We start from the raw sequence: 22,796 nt of genomic DNA on the forward strand, positions 1-22,796 counted from the left end.
AGGAGGAATAAAACACATCCTCCCAGGGTGTATGAAGTAAATTCACAAAGCACCAGTAAGTGATGAAAGGAGGGAACCAAGTGACACCGTCCACGGGGATAGTGACCATTACGTCCCAAAGCGAATTAGAGGCATGAACATCAGGCTTCTGTTCTGGCAGTGCCACTCTGCTTCCCGCAGAAGCCTTTAGAAGTCACCGTTCACGTGGCCGAGTACTTGTGGCATCAGACTTTCATACCCATTGGTCCATAACTGAGACGGAGAAATCATTCTCGAATGTGGACTATGTGCCGAGTCTCGACTTCCTGCAGTGAGCTGCAGCCACACATGGTTCTCAAGTGTGTAGAATTTACAGCTGGGCTGAGAAAGCAAGACTTTGTTTTTCTAGGTTTATATGAAAGCAGGAGAGATTGAAATGGGCAGCCTTTATTATTAATACACAAATCATCTGTTTTCTGTTACCAGGAGACAGCAAGATTTTCTTTCCCCCTATTTTTAACAGGCTTTCCAAATTAAAAAGCATACCGTTTTATAAAACATTTTGTAAAACAAAATTCCTTAAAAAGGATGATTTTCAAGTTCCCAAGCGAATTCGTTCCCTGACGAGGCACGATGGTGAGCTGACCATTCTTAAGCAGTCCGTAATTGGAAGGAAAGTTCCTGAAAGAGAGAAGGAAATACATGTGTGTACATCAAGGTATAATTCTTTATGCTCTGTTGGGAATGGTGGGATTTAGGCAAAGGAAGCAGGCAAGCTGAAATTTAACAGAAATAAGAGTATTTACGTAAAACAAGGCAAAATGCCACTGTAGAAATCAAGGACATAAAATGTTTGTGTCATAAGGCAGAGGAGTGATTAAACAGCACGATGCCGCCACAGCACTGTCCGTGATGACATCCACGTCTGCTTTCCAAATGGCCACTCTGCTGTTCCACGTGGCATTTCCCACATTGCAACGTGCCGTGACTTCCTGCGGCTACATAGTGACACCATCCTTGCCTTCCTGTCACCCGAGAAAAGACTCTCAACTTTCAGAGGGGTTATTTTTTTCCAGATACATTAAAAGATTTAATTAACACTAAACAATACATTTCAATAGATTTTGACGGGCTAATTACAACAAAATTATTTCAAAACCCAGGTGGCAAGCGGAAAGGAAACAAACTGCCATCATGGGAGAAGGGACCGTCACCAGGCTTTCTCCCCAGAGACCTGGTCACAGATGCCTGGGTTTGGGGACCCTCCCTCGCCTCCAGCATCTCCCTCCCCTGGTAGTGACACCTTCCTTGGCCCCAGACACTCGCTGCCCCTTCCTGCCCTGGTCAGCACACCCGCCTCCCCGACCTGCAGCCACCTGCTGTCACCTCCGACATGTTCCTCCTCGTCGGCGTCAAGATTTCGACGTAACTGGAAAACCCTCTTCGGGTCACTCCTGCTCTGATCCCCACCCCCGCCCTTCCTCGCAGATGGGTGGCCTGTTCCTCTGCACCCCCTCTGCCTTTGCCTCGCCTGGCACCGGTGTGCCAGGACCATCCAGACACAACTGATATTTTAAAGGCTCTTACTCTAAAGTGGTAAACAGCTAATACAGTGACTATTAATTAGGGCATCGTTTAACCAATCAGGTATATTTCCGATACGGCTTGAGGACTAAGTGCCTGAAGTCACACACGAGGGACTTGGTCCTGAGCCTCAAGGGCTTCCTGGGGGACTGCCATCAGCCAGTGCCCTCTGAGTCAAGACAGAAGACGCTGCAGGACAGGCAGGCTCCACTCAGGCAGAGACACGGTGGACGGAAGGGCCAGCTGGGGCCCGTCGCCTGGGCAAGAGGGGCGAGAGGGGTCAGCAAATGCGGTTTCAGGCAGAGAATGGCGCGGACATGGAAGCTCCACGAAGGGGATCCCACAGCAAGGCTGGAGGGCAGGCAGGACAAGGGCATGTGTCCTGGGAGCCATGGGAGGACTCACACCAAGTCAAGAAAGATAATTTTAGCAACTGTGTGCTGATCACCGAGAGAGACGGTGAGATTCTTGGAATAAGAACCCCATTTGGAATCAATTTCAATTGGATAGGATTTTCCACTAGATAAGGGAGGAAGCAATTCAGATTTTACAATGGTCTACAACCTCTTGCAGAGATGGAAACAGAATCAAGTAGAACGGAGATTGTTATTTTAAACATAGTGATGGATTCTTCTCTTTCTACCCCTACAAGATGCATCAATATGACTAGTGTATCAATAAACGGGTTTGACTTGCATAATAAGAAATCACAAACTTTATTATTTCTACTTATCACATGTACCCTGTAAAGAGGCTTTAGTTGGTTAATTGGATTTTCAATGACTTTTTTTTTTTTTTAAAGATTTTTTATTTTTTTATTTTTATTTATCTTTTGTTGTTGCTGTTGTTGCTATTTCTTGGGCCGCTCCCGCGGCATATGGAGGTTCCCAGGCTAGGGGTCGCATCGGAGCTGCAGCCACCGGCCTACGCCAGAGCCACAGCAACATGGGATCCGAGCCGCGTCTGCAACCTACATCACAGCTCACGGCAACACCAGATCGTTAACCCACTGAGCAAGGGCAGGGACCGAACCCGCAACCTCATGGTTCCTAGTCGGATTCGTTAACCACTGCACCACGACGGGAACTCCTCGATGACATTTTAATTCAGGTCATCAGTTTTAAATTCTAGGGCCTGTCCTGTACACGGTGACCAGAGTCACTCCTTTCAGGTGAGACTGTCTGAATTGCAACACTGTTTAATCGATGTTTTTCCCTTTCTTTTTGGGTCTCTGCGGGCTGTTCCTAACGCGGCCCACGAGGAATCATGATCACACTGACAGTGTCCCTCTCTCACATTTGCTGACCTGCTAACTGCTTAGGCTGAAGAAGGCTGTGCGAAGAGGTGGAATGAGACGATGAAAGGGGAGGGCCCCCGTTCTTCAAGGCGCCCACGGCCCGGCTGTAGGATCAATAACCAGTGCGAACAGGTCTGCACCAAGTTCCTGTTGGAAGACAGACTGAAAAAAGCGCCACATGTGCCTGCGGGTGTCAGCAGGGCAAAGCTCAAAGGTGCAGCGGATGCTGTGCTCCTGAGTGGGTTCACCGCGTTGAGCTGCTTGGCGGGACCTGCGAGACCCTGCGTCACGAGTCCCCCCTCACGCAGACAGCACCGCCTCTCACTTTCTCTAACGATCTACCGTGACTGCAGTTTCCTAGATAACTGTTTTCTTATGATTCCAAACATTTACATAACGGGACAAACAAGAGCAAATATCCAGGTGGGGCCAGGCATGCTTCTAAAATTCAGAGCAATACTGAAGTAGATGCTGTTAATGTGCCCATTTGGGGGATGGGGCAACTTGAGATGCATGTTCAGAAAGGTTAAGTAACTTACTGAAGGCCACACAGCTGCTAAACGTGACTGCCTCCGAGAAGACCCTCGCTACGTGGTCCTAACACCCCTGCGGGCACCCTTCCTGCCTGCACCCACCCTGCCTGGCGTCCCCTCTCTTCCAGACGCCTACATCTGTCCTGGCCCTAGGGGCACCTTCTTCGCCCACTGCCCGGCAGACTGCTGTGCTGTCATCATGGTCTTTCCACTGTCGGCAGCACAATGGACGCTCGGCCCATGTGTCCGAATAAACCAGTGGCACTGATTCAACGTGGGATGACTTGAACAAAGGGAGATTCAGAACCTAAGGACAGTCAAAGAGTCTCTCCAGGAAGGAGTCTGGGGCAGGGTGGGACAGACAGAAGGGGGTGGTTATCAGTGACAGTGTCCAGCCGACACTCGGCGCTGAGGGACTGACTTCTAGGAAGGCAAGGGAACAAAAACTAGCCCCCTCCTTAAGGATCTTTTAACCTATGGGGGCAGCGCCCGCCCAGGGAACCACCAGTGCGACAGCGTGATTAGGCACCAGACTCTGGGTCAGGGAGGATGCTTCAAAGCTGGCTCCACCAGTTGCAGGGCCTGGGGCGGGCATGGTGACGTCACCTCCGGAGGTGGAAGCATCTTCCTTTGTAAGACGAGACGGCACTTGCCTTCTGTCGCTGGGAGGCTTCAATGAAGTCGCGATGGCAGGCGATTAAGCACATGTCATAACGGTGATGTGTAAGCCATCTAAGTGCTAGGAAGGCCTTCGTATCCCCACAATGAGGACTGGGAACGAGCAGGGTCAGAGAGCCCGGAGGGTCGGGGTCTGGCTGGTGAACAGCCTGGGGGAGGCCTGACGGCCGGGCCCCGTTCTGGGCAGAGACACAGGGACGGCAAATCTGGTGGGACGGTCACCACTCCGCTCGACTCCGGGTTACTTGAGCCTAAGGTCCGTGTTCCACGGCCACTGTGCTCCTGGTGTCTGGGGTGGGACTCGGCGCTCGGCAGAGGCCGTCGAAGGAGAACACAGACGAATCCTGAGCGGGGAGGCGGAGGTGGAGGGTGAGGGGAAGATCTGGGTGCGAGGCCCAGGGCCCCGGGGACGGGAGGAGGCTGCCCGTCTAAGCTGCAGCCCAGGGGCTCCCCGAGCTTTCTGCCTCACAGCGCTGACTTTGAAAAATGAAAATAAGCACAAACTTGAACCATTCCTAAGAATTAGCTCTAAAGACTATCCGGGGTTTACCCTCGAGGGACCTGTCTATGATTTCTGATGGGAGAAAGCTACACTTACTACTCGACATGCCAGTTCCTTAAGAAAATGCCAATATACTGTCACCAACTGAAAACACACATAGCATCTAACATATTCCCTTCTGTGTAAGAAGCACCAACCCCCCCCCCAAAAAAAGCCCCAAAACACTTAGGAGTTCTCTGGTGGCAGAGTGGACTAATAAGGAGCCAGCGTGCATCGTCACTGCAGCGACTTGGCTCTGGAGCGGGTTTGATCCCTGGCCCAGGAACTTCGACATGGCGTGAGGGAGGCCAAAAATAAAGCAAAGAACAACCCCCTCAAAAGACACGAATTTTGATTTACGAGAATGAGGAGAACGACTTTCTTCCTAAGAGTCATTTAATTATTTCACTAATTTTGGCGATTAAGAAAAAAGAAAGCTCCTATATTTGCCATACAGTCAACATGTATATTCAACTGTGACAAACTTCCCGTTACTGCGTCGCTTTCCAGGTGAAGAAACACTCTGGCAATGCAGTCTTACTAAGGAGGCTTGCTAACAACTGCGTGAGTTACCAGCACTGTTCTCACTGTGCTGTGTCCAGCGTCACGCAGGGAGGGGCAGAGCTCAAACACAAATACTCTTTAAGAAGCAGGATTCCCTGGACCTCAGGGCCCATGCAATGCTTCTGAAGGTTCAGGAAAAAACAAGACCATCTGAAAAGAAAGACCAGATTGACAAGACTTGTCCTTCACAGACCCCTATTTTTTTTTTTTTTTATGAAACAATTTTAGAAAATACACTGGATGAGATTTATCTTAATAAAAGCCATAGTGTGTTTTGCAAAACCCATACAGGAGAAAAGATCACACTAAAAAAACCATACTTTCGCAAAAAGCCTCAGATAATTATTGTCCAAACCCCCCAGCGCATCTGCGTACTGCTCTGCCTGTGCATAGAGAGAGAGAACACATCCAGTCCACTTTCCGACAACGGAACTGGGGTCAGGGCGTCGGCAGGTTTGGCGACCTGCTCTCCTACTTGCCCCCCGGAGGATGCGTCCGTGTCACGGACGAGTCTGGCCCAGCCTGGCCGAGGGAGGGGGCCTGAGCCTCCCGTCCCCGCAGCTTCAGCGGCGCTGACGGGCTCTGCCTTGTCCGGGAAGTTAACCTGCCATAACTGCTAGTGCTGGTGACGGGGACAGCATGGGCCGTTCTCCGTGCGACTCTAGACAAGCATGAAACCATCTTCATCCTCCACGCACATCCACGCAAGGGGAACGAGGGCACCTACCTCTGTCTGCTCCCCGGGCACCACCGGCTCCCGTGACTTTCCCAGGCGGCCGGCCGACACGTCCTAACAAAAGAGAAGACGCTTTTACTCCGAGAGCAGGAAGTGCCTCCAGAAACCACATTTAAACATTTTACATAATCTACAATTGAAAACATACCTAAGCCACATGATTAAAGCAAAACTTTATTAAATATTTGTCAGTTTTAAGAAGTGCCCTCAATGACTAACCAAATAATGTATTACACACAACTAGTTATGAGGTTTTACATTTGTTTAATAGGGAATAATTGGCCCCAATTAAACTGACTAAACTAAGGCTTTTTAGATTACTAAAACAAATTAAACTTTTTAAAATGAGAATTTAGGTGATCTTAAAACCTTTCTAAAATGGATAATGAAACTTGCTAAGTTGTAACCTCCCTGGTTTTATTAGTTATATTAAGATAAATTAAGTGAGATTAAAATCTTATTTGATTTATTTACCTTTGAAAATGAAGACCGTTTAAGGGTTACACATCCTCAGCCTTGGCGAGTGCGACCTCAATTAGTCAAGTCAGAATGTCTTTAAAAGCTTTTGCTTAGTGCTTTTCCAGCATGGAGCGAGGTGTTCATTAAGGCACCAAAAGTCTCATAAAAAATCCAAAGTTGCACTAGTGAAAAAACGCTCAACAAGATGAAAACTGTTCACATCGTTTTCAGAAAATCAGTAGTTATTTTAAAACCAGTTTTTAAACAAGATTTGGTTTTGCGTAGTTTTAACGTGCCACTCAAGCAGCTTGATACCATTTGGCCTCTTTAAACAGCATTTAGGTCTACGGTGAGTAGATAATGGTACATTTAATTTTATACCATGTTTTAAATAAGTTGTACAATGTTTAGTGTGACCCTTTCTTGACAAGCGTTGTTAATGAATTCTTTCCCTGTTTACGACTATTTATGAAGGCCTTTTTAAATAAGAAAGACATGAAATTGTTAGCTCACACACACAAAATTTCTTTCAAAAGTTTATTTAGTATCAAGCAAGAGGAGACTTTGCTTAACACTACAGAACATTTCAAGACTTGAGTTACAAAAGAATACCACATTATTTGCACTTGAAATTGGCTTCCCTTTTTACGCATGTTGGCAAGAGAAAAAAAAAAAAACTAGCATACGGCTGAAAGATAAAATAACTAAATTTCTATGGAAACCTTTAAAATGAAAGGTGAGGCTTATGTTAAAAGGATGGATTAACATATTTAGTAAACCTAATTTTTTTTGTTTAACACTAGTTAATCAAAGTTATTTTTTCCTTTTGATGACCTATTTTTTCATATACAGACTAGAAATAACAAAATTTTACATGTCTTTTTTTTTCTGCCCAGTTGATGTTTCAACAAAGTAGTTTTAAGTTCCATCCATTCAGATTTTAAGCATTTTGATTTATTTAAAAAGGGATTGTTCATAGAAAAAAATTACTTTGAACAGTACACAGGACTGGTGGAGAGTGGCTATGACAACATCAGACAGTGCAATCAGTATCTGCCATAGGGCTGGTCTCTGTAGACGCCCTTCGCTGTCCTCGCCGAGGGTGCCTTGTGCCTGGAGTTAGTCCACTCTTCTTGTCCTAGAGTCAGCAAGATGAGTCACAGTTAGATCACTGCATTGGACCCCACCGGCTTCACTTCTCAGAATCTAACGTAGCCCTGATCCAGTGGTAGATGTCCCACCGGTGATATATACGCCCGATGGACTCAACAGCCAAGGGATTCACGTTTACGAAATTACAAACACAGTGGAAAATGGGCATCTTGTTGGCAAAACCTACCCACGTGGAGGACTAATAGCTTTTGCGCCTGAACTGGCGACAGACTTTTCAGGAACTTCCTTTGCCACCCATGTAACAAAAGCTCACAGACCCAAGCAGCAAATGGCACTGGAGACATTTACGGATGGCCACGGATGGGGAACAAGGGTGACTCCAAGTTCTTCTCAGAGCAAAACCAAGAAAACACATATGAAAACTGGTGAAGGCAAAGGAGAAAAAACCGGAGCGCAAAATGGGAAGGAACAGCTCGGGGAGGGGAGATGCTGCGTTGCTCTCCGAGGTCCTTTCTCCGCGTAAACCCCGAAGGCTGTACTGGGGGGAAATTCATGCCTCAGCCACACTTCCTAAGTGTGAATAACCCTGGTGACATAACGCCAAATTGCACTCAACCTAATACTGACTCCGTACTCAACGATGGCTTTTATAGCAAAGGACACGCACGCATCCATCCCAGCTCCTGAAATTCAACGCCCGTTCAACCTCAGGACTGCCCGCGAGTGATCCACGGGTCTCTGACAGCAACGAGTTACCCTCCGTGCTGCGACACACAGCAACTGAAAAGCCGTGTGTCCACAGAGACCGATTTTAAAAAGCTGTGAAGGGAAAAGTGCTTAAAATGACCTCTTCTTTGATACAAACAGGCAATCGGCGTCATTCCCTCAAGCTAACTTGCATCAATGTAAGCAGACGGCATTCAGCAAACCAAGGTATTTCTTTTAAGTGTTTGTGACGAATAACAGCAACAGCAACAACAACGGTGTGGTCATCAGGGCTCCGGGCAGGTGATACAACAAAACGCACTTCAAAGGAACACTGGAAAATGGTTTTTCAGTTATGTTCACAGAAATGTCATAACATCCATTAACCAGAATCCTGATTCGCTTGCACTGGGCATGAAGTAGCACTCAGCAGAGCTTTGCCAAGGCTGGAAGCTTGGATGGAAGCTTCGTGTTCTCTGATCTCTGCCCTGCGGCAAAGGAGCTTCTTGGTATCATTAAGTTGCTGCCGCCAATTCTTTTAATTAAAACCGTCATCCTTCTGCAGCCTGAGACTCTGGACAAGGACTCCCCAGCATCCCCCGCAGCTCCCACAGAATCACGTGGAGCTCAGCTGTCTCCCCGTAAGCCCGAGAGGGCTGTACGTCTCCTTCGGGCTCGGCGCTTCCGTAATCTCTACGGAATGACTCCCACCACAACGTCTTTAGACGATGTGAGATTGGGGATAAATTACGATAGAGAGATGGGGCGCCAGGGCTGCAGTAGCTGCAGTCTCCATTCTTCATTTTCTTTACTGTCAAGAAGCAAAGACACTTCAAAGAGACCCGTTCTATCAGGTGTCTACAGTCTGGCAAACTCTTCTGTAAGTGAGAAAATCAGCACATGGCAAAATCAACCCAAACAGAACATCTCGGCCCTGAATCGCAGCTCCTGCCACGTTCTTCAAGTCCTTAGCCCTCTTTAAATATTAAACTTAAACCTTAAAGAGCTGCTGGAAACAGCTAGATAAGCACTGATGGTCTGAGAGCGAGCTGCTGTTTCAAGTCCAAAAGGCCTGTACGAATTTCCCCTCAGCTGAGATCTAGGGCGTCTCTCTGACCTTTCTGCGTCCGGTCCACGCTGGCCACTCACTCACCGTAGGAATCGTACGTGTCGTCGCTCAGCCCGTGTCCGTAGTCATAGTAGTCGGCCCCGCTGCACCGGACAGAACAAGACACAGAAAGAGGAAAACGCGGTTAGGACGAGCTGACTTGGCCGAGAGCTTAAATCACCCTCAATGAAGGAGTCTACAAATTAAAGACAATTAATTAAGGGCAGGGCTAAAAACGGAATTCCCACGGAGAAGACGAAGCTCTCAGACAGAAGCTTTAGACAGAGGCCTCTCTCGGGGTCCCCCAACTTTAGTTCACAGTAAGTGTGTCCGACACCTTAGCCACAGCAACTGGCCGGTCCACACGGACGGAGTGTGGTGCCCGGGACGGAGAGGGACTCCGTGCTGGAAGAGCCTGTGGTGGGAGGTGATGTGTGTGCAGAGGACACAGTCACAGCAGGTGCTCCAGGGCCCAGGCTGGGCTCGTGCGAGGGGCTGCGGGGGTGAGCAGGAAGGACGGCCTGGCTTCTTTCCCACCAGAGCACAACCCTGCGGGCCAGAGAGCTCGATGCGGTGACCCTGGGCACGTCACTGTACAACACAGTGACGACAAGGGCAGAGATTCGCTGTCTTCCTCCCCCAGCACCGAGGCCAGGGGTCCAGCCTGGGCACAGGGCAGGGGTCTTTCCCAAGCACGGGCACGGCCACGTTCTAGGCACGAGCTCCCTGACATGTGGGGAGGGAGGGAGGCTGTCACCATGGCCACTTGGAGGATAATGCAAAAGAGGCGACACACACGCAGCATATCTGAATCGGGCATGGCCTTTTACAGGAACAAAGTGGGGGAAAATCTGGGTTTCATGCGACCACGGTGGACACCACGGTCCTTCTTAGGAGGAGCTTCCTCGCGCACTCAGGCGTTCCCCCTTCCCACTCCGCTTCATTGTACAGGGAAACAACCATCCTGAACGCATTTTCTTGGACAGTCCTGGAAATAAACATTCTCCTTATTCCAGCTCCGTGCAATCAAGTGAGAAGTTCTAATCAGCGTGGAAGACGATCCAGCTCAGCTGCGGAACACCGCAGGAGCCACGACACAGAGGACGAAATCCACGCTGTGAGCCTGGCGGTGCCAGCACCGGTCCCAGTGAAGTCACCACCCCGGCCCGGAGTTAGCAGAGCCACCACACCCATCACAGATAAGGTCACTGTGGATCAGAACGGCTGGGACGCCAGTCTAAACTCACAGGGAACAGAACCGGGGACACCGTGGGTTAAACGCACACCAGGTCTCCTCCCACATTCCAGGTAAATGTCACCAGAGCCTAGAAGCGACGGGTGCTACGTGCCGTGGAGCCTCCAGCACGTGGGATGGGTCTTTGCATCTGCTCGTCCTTCTGCCAGAAACGCTCTTTCCTCTTCTTCCAAGTCAGCGCCCACCCGCCTAAATGCCACTTCCTCAGAGGGGTGGGTGGGCCCCTCACGGCCCTTCCACTGTTCCCCACCCCTTTCCTGGTCCCCAGATGAACCCCTGGCTCTGCAGGAACCAGAGACAGGGGTGAAGCTCTGGATGGGTGAGGAGCAGAGTGGACAGAGGGTGGCAGCAAGGGCCTCCCGGGCAGAGGGTGTGGTGTGTGCCAAGCACAGATGCAGGCATGGGCCAGAAGACGGAGTGTCTCTTCTCTGAGGAGCAGAACTGAGCAGAGTGAATAGCACTGATGAGAGGCCTGGGCCAGAATACTCCTCAGTATGAAATGCTTCCTCCATGTGCAAAATACAGGCCAGACCTTGTTATCCCGGTTTAATTGCGTCCTCACAAGTTAATTAAATACGGCACACACACCCGTTATGGTAACGGCTCCCTGGCCTGGAATTATACATAAGCTCTCCGGACTGTGCCATCAGCCCCACCGGCTCTTTCACACCCGTAAAGGGACAGCCGGGGACAGAGCGGTCCCTCCCACAGCTGACCTATTAGAGCAGGTGGCGGACTGCATTTTCCCCAAGACGGCACAGGGAGCTACAGGGGTTTTCAAACAGGTGGGAGCTGGCATCCCTAGAGAACCCAGTGCAAAGTGTTGAGGAAAATAGTCAATAGATAATCAATAACCAGAACAGAAACGTATTCTACTTCAGTCAAACTAAGGATGAGCCCGGAAGCCCGCTTCCCAGATGCCTCTGGGAAACTGCTCTAGAGAAGCAGGGTGTTCAGCAGTTTTCTTGTCAGAACAAAGGACATTAACTAACAAGTCAGGGATTTTTTTCAATGTTTTAAAAAGGAATAGACCAGTAAGCACACAGCACATCAGGATGACCTCCACGCCTGTATCCGAGGAGGACCAGCACTGGCATTCCAGGAAGAGAGGCGTTTAATCTGCACTATTAGGAGTTCCCGCCGTGGCGCAGTGGTTAACGAATCCGACTAGGAACCATGAGGTTGCGGGTTCGGTCCCTGCCCTTGCTCGGTGGGTTAAGGATCCGGCGTTGCCGTGAGCTGTGGTGTAGGTTGCAGACGCGGCTCGGATCCCGCGTTGCTGTGGCTCTGGTGTAGGCTGGTGGCTGCAGCTCCAATTTGACCCCTAGCCTGGGAACCTACATATGCTGCGGGAGCATATGGAGACAAAAAAATAAATAAATAAATCTGCACTATTACATTTTTTACGGCTGCACCCACAGCATACGGAGGTTCCCAGGCTAGGGATCTAATCAGAGCTATAGCTGCCGGCCTCCAGCACAGCCACAGCCACGCAGGATCCCAGCCACATTTGTGACCTACAGCACAGCTCATGGCAACGCCAGATCCTTAACCCACTGAGCGAGGCCAGGAATCGAACCCTCATTCTCAGCAATACTAGTCGGGTTCTTAACCTGCTGAACCACAACAGGAACTCCCAAATCTTTATCTTTTTTAACATGGACATTTTTTACTCTAGTCAATGTACCCTTTTCGTTAATAATTAAAGCAGATGTAGGCTGTGTGTCTGGTAGGCTGCAAACAGGCTATGTTGGTTAACTTGAATTTTATGCTAATTCATGGATAAGCCAGAATAACTTCCTTGTATTTCAACACATGAAATTTTCCTTTATCAAAGGAAGGGAGCGTGGGAGAAATGGCCTGTCACGAGCTGGGCCCCGCTGTCCTGCCAGCTTCTGCACGGGCACGCCTCAGGAATCTACGCCATCTCTCTGTGCTTTTACAGACGGGTGGTCGAGGCTCAGGGTTACACAGCTGATCAGCAGCAGCAGCCACACTCAAAGCCCAGAACACACTGCTGCTTGAGGCCACCTTAATCAGCGGTTCCTACTTTACTCTTGCCCGCTCTGTCGCTCTTCCAGAATGTTCTACTTGTTTCCCTGGGGGCTTACACGAGCCCCTTCATGCTCAGAAAGAGAAATCCGAGTCCACGCCAAACCGAACGCCATACAATCATGGCACATTTTCACTGCCTTAATTCTCTCTCTGGTCTCAAATTCCTTCTCTCCCCTTCTATAGTCCTAAGTTTCCATTCAGGCATTATATACATTTACGGTGAGAAGACAAGAAGAGGGACTAACTGAAAAAGGAACAGAGAAATGTTTATATTCAAGAAGGAAAAAAATCCTGCAAAAACAAGTGACTACAAAAAAATAACGCCATCCCTACCTCTTAAGATTTACTGACTTTAAACACGAGAAACTGTTGTTAAAGTGGAGTATGTTTCTGATCTTGTGGACAGAAATTCAGAAGCAAAACTTCTGCTACAGTGTCATGGTCAAACATGGATCAAGGCTACTGGGTCTAAACCTGGGCTCCCTGGGGCAGCTGCCCGCCCGCTCAGTCTGAGCACACCTCCACCTGCCAAATCCCCCTGCGCCAGACGCCACTCAGAGCCCGGGAGCCCCAGCCTCCATGGCTCATGTACAGCATCTGGGCACAAGGAGTCAACATAACTTCTCATTTTGTCAAAAGTAAACTGGCTCATGCTTCTTAGAAACTCCACACTAAATCAAGTGAACCTCGACCTTCCTTCCAAAGGTCAGAAGTTACACCATAATATGGCTCCTGACACAAATCAAACCCCGATGCTCTTCAACATTTTATCTTTGCTGCAGGGAAAACAATGACAGTGATCTCTTCATAAAACTGGAAAGAATTTCCTTTAGTGAGACGGGTCCCCCCTGTCTAACTTGGAACCGTAAGTGACAGGGACTGAGCCCAATAAACAGGAGTCAAACAATTGCTTTCTGACCAAACTAAGTCCCTTTATGAAATGAAGTGAGCAGCGCTGGCAGCAGTGTAGACTGGAAATCTCTCTGTGGAGTGCTCTAACACAGTTCCGCATAAAAAGTCAGTGCTGAGGCCTGCTTTCCAATGAGCGGGAGGCTAAAAGGTCGCATCATGTGGTCGGGCAATGGTCTGGTGAGAAGACAATCTTTGTTTTGACAAGTGAAAACTTTAAACTGACGTTTGCTATCATTTCCCCCCGTTTCTGGTTATTTATTTCAGGACTGTCATCAAGCCAAGAGGCTGGGAGCAGCTGAGTCCCATTCTCATACCTGTCAGTTCCATCTGAATTGCTTTTGCAACATTTCATTTCGTGCACCTCAAATGTCTATTAACCAAAGACGTGTCCTATTTCCCAAGGATAAACTAAAACCTAACATATGGCAAAGGGGAAAAAACTAAAAAATGTCCTCACTTATGGATACAGAGCATAACATTAACATTGTGCAAGAAAATACATCAGGCTGACTACGTCTCAATTCCACCAAAGGGGGCCAGGGCAGCCCCTCCCTCAAGAGGTCAAGAGGGGGCTCCTGCCGCTGGTCCCGAGGCCGTGTCTCCTGGCCTGCTATCTGTCCTCCAGACTCCGCTCCATGTCGGGTCGGGGGAAGACCAAACATTCGACAGAATTCCTGGCTTTTCTGGAGGCTTCTGATTCCGTCAACCAGCCTCAAGCACTGGGCGCAGACCCAGCGGCCGAGGAGCATACGGCAGCCCCGGGTCCACGTTCACGCCTCCTGGCCGTCTACCCTCCACCGATAGGAGGCCAAGAAAGAGGAGGACCAAACTCTGAGATCCCAGATCCCCCTGAATCCACGAACGGGACTAGGAAGGAACTCCAGGACAGAGTCCTGGCGTGACTCTGTCCGGCGCCTCTTCAGCCTCTTCAAGCCTCTCCACGCAACGTCTACTTTCAAGTCGCTGGGGCTAATCTCGTTAGGTCTTTGCTTGTATTTGTGCAGCTCGGGGGACTCTAGACCACTAGTTTACTCTTTTATCTCGAGTACCTGTAACGTTTTGCCCACTCCCTATCTGTCCTCGCCTCCGACCCAACTCTTTAACTGTGCTCCCTGGAGCTCCTGGGCCATCGCTGGCAAAGGCCTCACACCCGCAACCTCCTCTGCAGACATTCTCTTAGGTTCTTCCTCACTGGAGACTTGAGACAACGCCTGCCTGGCGGCCCTCCCCTCCTCAACCCCGCAGCCCCCATCCCACGGGGACCGCCACCTCCAGCCCATCACGCGGCACACACCAGCTTTGCCTCTCCCAGCAGTATCACTGCCCCACGTGCTTTCCCTACACAGGCAGATAATCCTCAACAAGCTGCTCTCGCAATTCCCTGGCCAACTCGTGTCCTCAGATCCCGCCTCTGGTCTCCTTTCACCATCAACCGCCAGGCCACATCCTAGGAACTTGTCACCACAGCCATCTCCCCCCGCCCTGGTTCAATTTGCTATACTCCCCTCTGACTACGAGCTCCTGTCTCCCGAGTCTCGCTCCCTCTCTCTAGGATTCTGCTTTCACTGCTCTTAAACGCTTCATCCCTTGTCAAGGGAACCAACGAACTCCGAGTTGCCAAATTCAGTGGTCCGCTGTCAGGCACGTCATGTGGCCGGTCAGCAGCTGTGGCAGACCTGACCCCGAGCCTCTCCCTGATAACCTTTCTTTACGCCGTTTCCGGGACCCCACTTCCCAGTTTCCTGCCCGCACCACTGGCCGCTCACTGTCAGTCACTCTGCCAGGACCTCCTCACGCTCAGACCTTGGCTTTATATACAATGTAACTAGCAAAACCTCCCCAAAGGATAGCTCAGGTCCAAGCATCTCTCCCAAAGTTTACATTCATGTGCTAACTGCCCACTTAACCTCTCCAATTCGGTGTCTAACAGACAGCTCAGACGTGACAAGGTCAAAACGACACTGAACCGCTAATCTTTTCCCTGCATCTGCTCCACCCAAGCTTTCCGGTAGCTTGGCTGACAGCAGATTTGTCTGCTTTGCTCAGCTCAACAAGGGTGAGGTCATTCTTTTCACTGGCTGTTCTCCTTGCCTGAAATGCTTCCACCTTCAAATACCTGCATGGCTGACCTCCCCCTTCTCAAGCCTTTCCTCAAACGACGCCACCTCGATGATCAACTCAGATTAAACCCGTGCTTCCCTCCCTGGCCGCCCGGCTCCCCTACTCTGCTCTCCTTTTTCTAAAGCATTTGCCACCTGCCACCACACTACACACTTAGACTTACGGCCCATGTTCTCTTAGCGGTACAGGAACACGAGCCCTGTAAGAGAGGGTCTTGGGTCTGTTTTATTCCATGACACCCCTCGAGCTCCCTCAGAACAAGGCCAGGTCCGCGGCAGGGACTCAGTGCTGAGGCAGTTTGGGACCGAGTAGGTGTTATTAGAGGGTGAAGGTGAACAAGAGGCTGCTCCCACCCCGACTCTAAAGGACTCACAGACACTTAATGTTTTTTGAATGTTGACCAGACCTGACAGTCATTTTCTTTTCCCCCTAGGGGAAGGGTAGTCAGTCCCCTCAGAGGCTGAATTACTTCCTAAGTTCTACGCTATTTGAATTGAAAATAAAAGGGGTGATTTTTCCCCTGGTCATTTTGGCCTGTTCCATTAAAAAAAAAAATCTTATCTGTAATTAAGATAACAAAATTAATATTTTAGAAAACATTTACTAAATGCTTATTATATCATAGGAAAAGCTGAAGGACTGAACACACATAACTCAGAGTATGAAAAGTTTAGTGATGTGGTTTTGGAATCCATACTGCAACTTACCTTTAAGAAACTATCACCTGCCAAAAAAGAATATCCACAATTATGTGAAAGGCTATCGAAATGCTCTCCCCTTTTCCAGCTACATCTCTGTCAGTCCAACCACTTCAACCCAAACAACCTGTCACATCAGAACGAATGCGGAAGCAGATACAAGCATCCGGGTGGCCTCTGTTAAGCCAGACATCAAAGAGATTTGCAAAAATACAAAACAATGCCCCAGTTCTTGCTAGTAACTTTCTGTCTTAAAAGATAATCTATTTTTAGAGAAAAATCACTATTTATGTTAACATACAAGGGTTGACCATGGCTATATTTTTAAACAGCTGTTTTGGTCTTGAAGGGGGTGAGTATGAGCGCCCCGCGGCCCTCGCTCATTTTTGAGAACGTGAATGAAGCATGAAGGGTGCTGGAGGCAGCACGTCTGAGGAGGGCAGAGCTGGTATCACATACCTGCCTGAAGGAGGAGCCCCGCATCCAGACAGCTGTCCCCTCGTCCCTGTGGTGAGGACAGGAGGTGCTCCCCAGAGAGCTGGCCCAGCGTCACAGCTGCAGGCCTTAGACCCCACATGACACCCGGATTAAAACCCCCTATCTTCCAGGGCAGAGGCAAAAAGGCAGGGAAAACGCAGACTTCGCGTAGGCAGGCAGATCCCCCCAAAGCTGCGAGGAAGTGATTCAGCAGGAGGACAGCCTCCCTCCCTCAACAACACGTGTTATTCTCTGGCCCCTAGAGAACAAACATGCACTTGAGCTTATAAATAACAAATTTTCTTTAGGAATTAAAAATTACACATTTGCCAATACTTGGAGTATTTAAGATTTCAATTTAAGGGGACAGATAAAATGCATAGTTTAATCGAGAGACTCTCTCGCTGGAGAAAGGTTCACTAATGCTATCAGTTCACAAAAATAGAAGGTCGGATCAGAGTTGATACTGTTAACCTGACGGTGAGACATTTCACTGCTCAGGAGAAGAGCCACCCTGAGGCCAGCAGGGGGGGAGAAAAATAACTTGGTTCTGTTTCTAGGCTTGGCAATCAGATTTAGTAAAAGGAGTAAGTGGAAAATTGGACTTAAAACAATTTGGGGAATTATTCCTGTTCCCTATTCAAATTATTAAGAGTTAAGCTTTGAGTTTACAATGGAATCACATTTAAGAAATGGGCCAATATTGGAGTTCCCGTCTTGGCGCAGCGGAAATGAATCCAACTGGGAACCACAAGGACACAGGTTCAATCCCTGGCCTCGCTCAGTGGGTTAAGGATCCGGCGTTGCCATGAGCTGTGGTGTAGGTCACAGATGCAGCTCGGATCTGGCATTACTCTGGCTGTGGCGTAGGCCAGCAGCCACAGCTCTGATTCGACCCCTAGCCTGGGAACCTCCATATGCCACAGGTGCGGCCCTAGAAAAGACAAAAAGACATAAAAAAAAAAAAGGGTCAATACCAAGTAAATACATCATAAAATTTTTTTAAATTTGTCTCCCACTTTTTTTCAGGGACACAATAGGTTTTTAAAAGGATAGATGAGAAAACATCTTTTTCTTCCTTACTAATAAATTAGTAATTAAAAATAATCAATGAAACTGAGTAACAGTTACATTATTTTATAAAACTGAGGCTATTAAAACCTGAAGTTTCCTATGACGTTAATAACAGTTTCTATTTCTATAAATTCTACAAGCAAAATACATTCCCAACTTAGTAAGTCTTGCCTTTGTTCTAGAAGAAATGACTGTCCACTTTACTCTTCGCCTGTGAACGGAGGCCGGCCCCTGCTGCGAGTGTGCACTGCCCAGCCCAGTGCAGGGAGGGAACAGACACCTGGCTAGTCTTGGCTCTGCCGCCTACAATGGTCATGGCCATTTACTGAACCAAATACTCGGGATGGCAAGTGTTTTGTGCTTTCATTCATTCACTTGCTCATGGATTCAACCTATTTAAAAATATTTAAGATACAAAACAAATTCACTACTTTGTAAAGCTCATATTACAATGGGAGAGACAGACAAGACACTAGTTCTACACAAGCACATGGTGGGAAGATTGCTGAGAAGCAGAACAGCCAAGAGACTGGAGAACGGAATCAAGCTGTAACCTCTGACCCCGTCCAGTGAGGCTTTGCGTGAGCCGAGTCGGAGGAACTGGAGGTGGGCGGACGCCACCTGAGGGACACACAGTACCCGAGGCCAAGGGACCATCATGGGCAAGGGTCCTCCAGGGGCACATGCTTGGCCCAGGTGGGGACCAGAGAGGCAGTGTAGCTGGAGCAGAGGGGACCCGGGAAGGCACAAGTGGGTCACGCGGGCCACTGAATGGCTTTAGTTCTTGTTTTTATCCTGAGTAAGATGGGAAGTCACTGGACATTCCCATGGCTCCTGGGAGGAAGTGTCGCTGTTTCTGGAGACAGGAGGAGTGAGGCCGAAAGAGCCCCTGGGCACGGAGCCAGCAGAACGTGGCCTGGGACGCACAAGTCTGGGAGGGGCCCTCTTCCACCTCCCAGGGGAGTCAGTCAGGAGGCGGCTGGAGAGACAGGCCGGGACTGCAGTCATCAACGGAAAAAGGCGCTCAAGGCCACACACAGGGCGGGATGGGGTCGCTCCGGGACTACGGGGGGAAGGGGAGGGAGCCCAGACTCCGGATCAAGGCTCCCCTTGGTGCTGAGTCTGTTCTTCCGTTTGGAGGTGGTATGATCGGGGCAGGCGGCTTAATCTTTCTCAGTTCCAATTTCTACGACGGCCTGAAACATAAACGGTGCTCAGTCAAAATACGAACAAGAGTGAATGGATGAAGCGTGTGGCTGGCAGCAGCCACTCAGGGCATGAGGACTGCAGCTGTGTCTTCTTCAACCGGGGTGACAACCAATGACCCACGATTACATGAGTCTGTTCACGCACAAACCCCTTCCCTGGCCTGAGCCTCCTAGTACAGAGTAAGTGCTGGTGCCCACTCCCAGTCTATTGCAGTAATTAGGTTTGCAAAGCCTCACTTCGGATGTAACAATTACGCGGCCAAATAAAAAGACTTACAATGCTAACAGAGGTGGGCCAGAGAAGCAGAGACCACCAGAGACCTGGCACTTAGAGCTGAGCCTCCGCCCTCCGCGGCGAACACTTCTCAACCCGGCCTCAAAACAAAGTACAAGAACTTACTGGCACCTGGCTGATCAAAGGGAAGCAATCGACCTGGAGGAGTCACGTGGCCCATCCTCTGGGCTGCAGGCTAAACCATCCTGATCACCTGAGAGGAACGATTTCCTCTCCACCTTCAGAGACCTCCAGAAATACAGTCTGCATAACCTGTCACACTACTGCTCCTGAACAGGCCTGCCAGAAAGTTCCGTGTCCAATCTTAGCCTCCCACGAGACACTCAGAATCCCTTTTCTCTTATTCTGGTCTCCACAGAGCTGGAGAGCACCACGTCCTGGGACAGACAACTCAGGAGGACAGGCTCCCTGAGCAGCGAGGGAGCATGTGCCCGGCGGCTGGTGGCAAAGTGAAAGGACCTATGTCAGCTGCTAGGACCTGGTGCTCAGTGCTGGGCAGAGACACAGGCAAGCAAGACTCAACACTGACACGCCTTGTCGCACGCCTACCAGGAGCCGGGTACTGGGCTAGGTACGCCGCAGAAACGCTCTCCTACTTAAACTCAATCCGGTATTATCGCTATCTTATACATTTCGGTTAAAAACAGCATCTTCCCACCATTTAAGAAGAGAGAAACTCGCATTTCTTACACTGTTTGTTGAGAAAGATGCCCTTAGTAGGAACGGGTAAGTTTCAGATACCTCGTGCTTTCAACACCTGTTCAGCAGGTATTTCTGGAGCACTCAGCATGTGCTGGGCACTGGGGCCGCAGCCGTGAAGAGGATCTGGACTTTGTGATAAAAGCTCTTGGTCTAGTGCACACGTCGGACAGGCGTAAATAGGCCAGTGGAGCGCTGTGATCCCAAGGGGCCCGGAGCTCTGGGGTGGAATGTCTGAGCCAGTTTGGGGTGCCTAGGTGTGCTTCCTGGAAGAAGAAGGCCTAAAGTGACACCTAAGAGAAGAGCCAGACAGAAGGAAGAAAAAAGCATTCCAAGCAGCGTAAGGCCCAGCTTGCCCTGGGGATGAAAGCAGTGACTCAGAAAGACGGCACTTTCTCTGAGTCACGTGGTGACAGTGTGGGAGTCAGGATGCAAGCCTGGTTCTTCTCACTCCCAGGTGCGCTGCTCTGCCGTCCAATTGCTACAGTCTCAGAGTAGCAGGAAATGTGTTTGGGTGATAGTCTGAAAAGCCACACAATGTAGGGAGACAGAAGGGATGATGATTTAAGAGACCCCCGAGTCAAAAAAAAAAAAAAAAAAAAGCCAGAGAACCTCTGGGTGCAGGAAACGCTCCCTTGATTAGGTGGGCATATACTCTGGAAACATTCACCTACAGGCTTCAGACAGGTGGGTTTATGCATTTCGCTGTAGGGATACAGGATGTCTCAGAAAAAGGGAAACAAACCTAAAAGGAAAAAGCTAACTTGTTCAAAGGGAAGGGCCCACAGGTATTAGTTGTCTATCCCGTAGGCATCTTCCCTTTGTTTTTTATCAGAAGACTCCTTGGGGGAGCGCTAGTGATAATGTATTAATGCAAAGACCTCAGCCCCTTCTGCAGATGAGGCCTCCAGTGAGAGAGCACAAACTCAGGCAGTGGCACCTAACACAGGGCAGCCCCAGGAGCCAAGGCTCTGTCCTCCTGCCGGAGCCCCAGCTTGGCGGCTGGAGCAGTAACAGCCCCCATGAGACTGAGCTGCGCCGACGGACACGGGCAAGTGTCACCATAAGGATGGTGACGATGGTGGTGGCCTGGGCCCTTAGTAAATATAAAGAGACGCCACTTCACCCTAGCTGCTTACATTCTTACCGGGAGGGAACAAGCCTCTCATACATTTGAATTTATGGTTAATTCAAAGCCCACCCCAGCCCTTTAGTCTTTTGAGACAGCGTAAGCATTCTAAAACGAGGGGACTGAGTGTCTATTTTTCTGGCGCCGGGATATCCAATTACGCTGACTTTCACAGCTCTCTGCTATGCTATTCCCTTCTATCAAAAGTTGCTTAAAAGACGGCAGATGGCTCTATATAATAAAAAACTATGCATTTTGATTATATTCCAAGGCAAATAAAAGGGTAAAAGGAAAGAGTTCTGTTTACAGGCGTCTTTTCAGTTCACTCTGGGCCCTTCCCTCCTCCCGCACCTGAGTCCCTCCAGAAAAGAATGCCGCTTGGGTGGGGGTCTCAGGGCAACACGGTCTGACGCTGGTGCCGTGCGTGCTGTCTCTGCGACGCTGCCTGTGCTTACATGCTCATCTTCACTATAATACTAAGAGCAGCTTTCTCTTAGTATTATAATCATTTTGGAAGATAGTATAGAATTAGTGCTTAAGAACCAGGCTCCAGAGTCAAACACCAGAATCTTGGCTCCAGCATTTACTTTGCACGTAAGCTTGGGCAACACTAATTGTCTTGTCTGTAAGAGAGTTTTTAAAAACATCTTGCACAAGATTGTTGTAAGGTTTAAATAAGATAATGTGTTACATACATCCATATATTAAGCTCATTTTCAAGGACAGCTGTTATTACTATTACTAAAGCTGAGGTTTGAAATGAGTAGTGTTTTCCCTGGAGTGCTTATGCGGATGCTATACCATCTACTTCTGTTCATTGGAGAGAGTGAGGAACCACCGTTAGTGATACGAGTCTAACAACAATACCACCACCAACTAATAGTTTCTTTCTACGTGTGCAGTTCCCTGCAATTTTCAGGAAGCTCAGTGCTATTTTGCCCATTTACTATATTAATTACACACAAGGTTTCAATGCATTCAGTGCTGGCTGGCTCCAGGTCACACAAGCAATGACAGAGCTGGGATTCAAGGCTAGACCTGTCTTTGACTCAAGCTTCAATATTTCTAATGTAGCTATTAATCTCAACAATGAATGAATTTCCCCGAAACACCAACATTTAGAACAAAGATTTCTTACAAAAAACACAAGGGAACAGAGCTATTGTTTTATAATATTTCTTTCTGGCAAAAGACAAAAAAATGAATTAACATAAATCATCACTAGACCTCCCAGGTATTTTAATAAGTCTTTGCAGAAAGCATCAAAACTACAAATTCGAACATGACAGGACTGTCACCACGGACTGCAGGGCGGGTCCTGAGAGGGGAAGAGGGTCTGGGTGAGGTGCCGTGAGAAGGAGGCTGGGAAGGCTGCTGAGAATTCACTCCTAAAGAATGAATCATGTACCTCCAAGTTTAAAGAACACAAAGCGATTCTGGGACGGAGAACGAATGACGGCTGGGCTCGGTCGCCTGTCTACTGGCACTTCTCTGAGTGGCGCCTCCGACCACACGGAGGGCCAAGGCCTCGGGGCTTTCAACACGGGATTCTCTGGCTCCTTCAGCAGCATTCGAG

The 22,796-nt window shown here is 49.1% G+C and overlaps 1 protein-coding gene and 1 long non-coding RNA gene across 2 annotated transcripts in view; both read right to left on the reverse strand.

The window, feature by feature from the left end:
* Positions 1–410: 410 nt before the first annotated feature.
* Positions 411–6,872, reverse strand: LOC125129003 (uncharacterized). Its single transcript, XR_007135379.1, has 3 exons — positions 6,387–6,872; positions 5,904–5,966; positions 411–660 (listed from the first exon to the last, which is right to left on the reverse strand). It is a non-coding gene; the product is annotated as an uncharacterized LOC125129003 (long non-coding RNA).
* Positions 6,873–6,894: 22 nt separating this feature from the next.
* The window catches only part of KHDRBS3 (KH RNA binding domain containing, signal transduction associated 3), a 158,814-nt gene continuing 142,912 nt past the window's right edge, over positions 6,895–22,796 (reverse strand). The window contains exons 8-9 of the mRNA XM_047783200.1: positions 9,343–9,401; positions 6,895–7,509 (exon numbers count right to left, since the gene is read on the reverse strand). Coding sequence (XP_047639156.1) covers positions 7,418–7,509; positions 9,343–9,401 — 151 coding nt within the window. The 3' untranslated portion in view covers positions 6,895–7,417. The remainder of the gene's footprint in view (positions 7,510–9,342; positions 9,402–22,796) is intronic.

The sequence above is a fragment of the Phacochoerus africanus genome, chromosome 6, assembly GCF_016906955.1.
Source record: "Phacochoerus africanus isolate WHEZ1 chromosome 6, ROS_Pafr_v1, whole genome shotgun sequence".
NCBI lineage: Eukaryota > Metazoa > Chordata > Mammalia > Artiodactyla > Suidae > Phacochoerus > Phacochoerus africanus.